Below are 2,439 nucleotides of genomic sequence, written 5' to 3' on the forward strand. Positions count from 1 at the left end.
CTCTCTCTCTCTCTCTCTCTCTCTCTCTCTGTTTCTTTCTTAGTAGATAAAATGTGAGAATATTGAAATGCATAGATGGAAATTTTAGTATTGAAAGGAATTTACCGAAAATCACATTTCACCCCCGCATGATGTCAATGCAAAGTTAATTAGTTAGCATGTAAACGTAGCTAAATATGTAAACTTGGAGGGCGCATAGAACTTCAAGCGAATGCCACGTTAATAGCCTCGTTGACGGATCTGACCTGTTAATTAGATGTCAATCTTCTAACAGTTTCGAGCAACAAGGAGGGCTAAGGCGCTTGCATACCTTCGTCATGTACTGAAGTAGGAGGTCAAAAATAGACGTAATTATGTAGGGTATTTCAAGCACTGATTTTTAGCGCGATCCGAGAACAAATTTACCGTTAAAAAGATAGAAAAGTTTAATATGGGGCGTGTTTTTAGAGAAAATTTTAGATAACATTTCGAGATAAGGGAACTCGATCCTTGGCACGTACCTTTGTTCTGAAATTCCGACTCCTCCGCAGCCGCGCCCATTCGACGAGTCCTTAGCACCATCAACAAACTCGTCAGAAATATGTATCCTGACGCACAGTGCATTTCGATATCGTCTGTATTGAGGCTTAGGTGTCACGATGGCTGCACTCAACACGTCGAATCCGCTCTCCCGTCACGAGGAGCAGCATTCGATCTCGATCGATCGAATTTGCAAATAAGGACAGGGTTGATTCAGCGACAGTCTTTCTCGCGAGGTAGTCGTGGATCCGAGACAAATTTCGATCGCGCCACTTTCTGGATCGATCGCGACCACTCGAAGAACTCGGGAAATTCAGGCATTCTCGACGTCCTCGTGTTTTTGATTATTTTTAACACTAATGTAACGTGTTGCTCTTTAATAGTCTTATATCAGTAACTGGTATTTGTACATAAGTTAATAAATATAATATATATATATAAATAAAATAATTAATTTTTATTAATTATAGTTACCACAAGATCCTATGATCTAAATTCTATAATTTTTTTTATCGTTGTGTCCCACTCCAAAATAATAATTAGAATTATAAAAAGTCCCACTTTCTCTATACCCTTTCAAAACTGCAGGCGTTTAATTTTTCACGCGAAAAACTTTTTTAAGTTTCTCTTCTTAAAGCTTCCAATCTTCCGCAAATATATTTGCATTCAACGACAGTTCAATAATACTCATTCATTTATTCAAGGGTGGACCCTTATTCTTTGTCAGTCCTATTCAATCGGCAGTACAAAAAGCACGGGCGCCAGCGACACGATTCAGCGACCGGAGGTCCTCCGACGAGTCCTTTCACGCCCGCCTTTCCTCCTCCCCTCGCTCGTTATTAGGCTGAACGCGTGTCTCGAAATCTTTTGATTAACAAAACCAGTCGGCGTTTTCCTCGCTTCCTTTGTGTCCCCTTTTTTCCGCACACTCGTTTCTTCCCGTCGACATTCTCGCCTCACGGCATTCGATCTGGTCGTCGTCCTCTTCGTCCGCTTTGACTTCCTCCGACCGTACGGTCTTCCTTCTTCTTCGCCTCCTTCTTCTCCTTCGCCGCCCTCTCGAAGAATTTCAACTTTTGATCCTGTGTCTCGAACGCGTGCCTTTCGCGCGCCTCTTTTTACCACTGGTCCCCCTTACTTCTCTCCTGATGTTATTCTTGGTAGGTGGTCCTCCTTTTGCACGCCGCGCGGTTTAATTTAGAGACGCGGTCAGGTGGCACTATCGCGCGTCACTTTCACGCTTCTTTATTAGCAACGTCAGTGATTACAGTCTGTATCCCGTTTCACTGTCGACGTCTTGAATTTAATGTGGAGTCACTTGAAATTGAACACCTTCGTAGAACATAGGTATATCGATAATGACTTACAAATGAAGCCTTTTAAACTGAATAAATTGAGAATGAGATTTGGATTAAAAGAGGAATTCTCCAGATTTTCCAAAAGGAAGATTGGCTAATAAAGCCAGTATTTCTTCAGGTTCTCCAAAGGGAGGATTGGCCAATAATTAACACTTCGGTCTTTTAAAGAGAACATTAATTTTATTAACTGAGAAGCTTCACAAAAGTACTTGCGAAGCACTTGAGTTTACAAAACGGCTCCAGGAAAGAAAAGATATGTAGAGTTTATCGGTATTATTCGTGATAGATTGAGGAAGATTTAAATCCCGCGTCGCACACATATAGAACCGCGTAAATTCTATTCGAGTGTTTCGAGCGGAGGAAACGGAACACGTGTGGTACTACTTCGACTCGAATAAATCTTTATCTCTCGGGGGAATAATACGCAGAGATGTAATCGGCGACACTGGAGACACGTACTCTAGGATTTAGTTTCATCCGCACTTGCAGCTGGTACCCGTGAAGATGCAGAGGACGTCACTCGTTCACTTACGACCGCGTGCGTGCGCGCGCGCGCACGTGT

General features: G+C 42.4%; 1 protein-coding gene across 1 annotated transcript in view; it reads right to left on the bottom strand.

The window, feature by feature from the left end:
* side (motor axon guidance molcule sidestep) overlaps positions 1-638 on the bottom strand; it is a 19,255-nt gene extending 18,617 nt beyond the window's left edge. The window contains exon 1 of the mRNA XM_018550468.1: positions 501-638. Coding sequence (XP_018405970.1) covers positions 501-603 — 103 coding nt within the window. The 5' untranslated portion in view covers positions 604-638. The remainder of the gene's footprint in view (positions 1-500) is intronic.
* Between the last annotated feature and the right edge of the window lie 1,801 nt (positions 639-2,439).

The sequence above is a fragment of the Cyphomyrmex costatus genome, unplaced genomic scaffold, assembly GCF_001594065.2.
Source record: "Cyphomyrmex costatus isolate MS0001 unplaced genomic scaffold, Ccosl1.0 scaffold980, whole genome shotgun sequence".
Classification (NCBI taxonomy): Eukaryota; Metazoa; Arthropoda; class Insecta; order Hymenoptera; family Formicidae; genus Cyphomyrmex; species Cyphomyrmex costatus.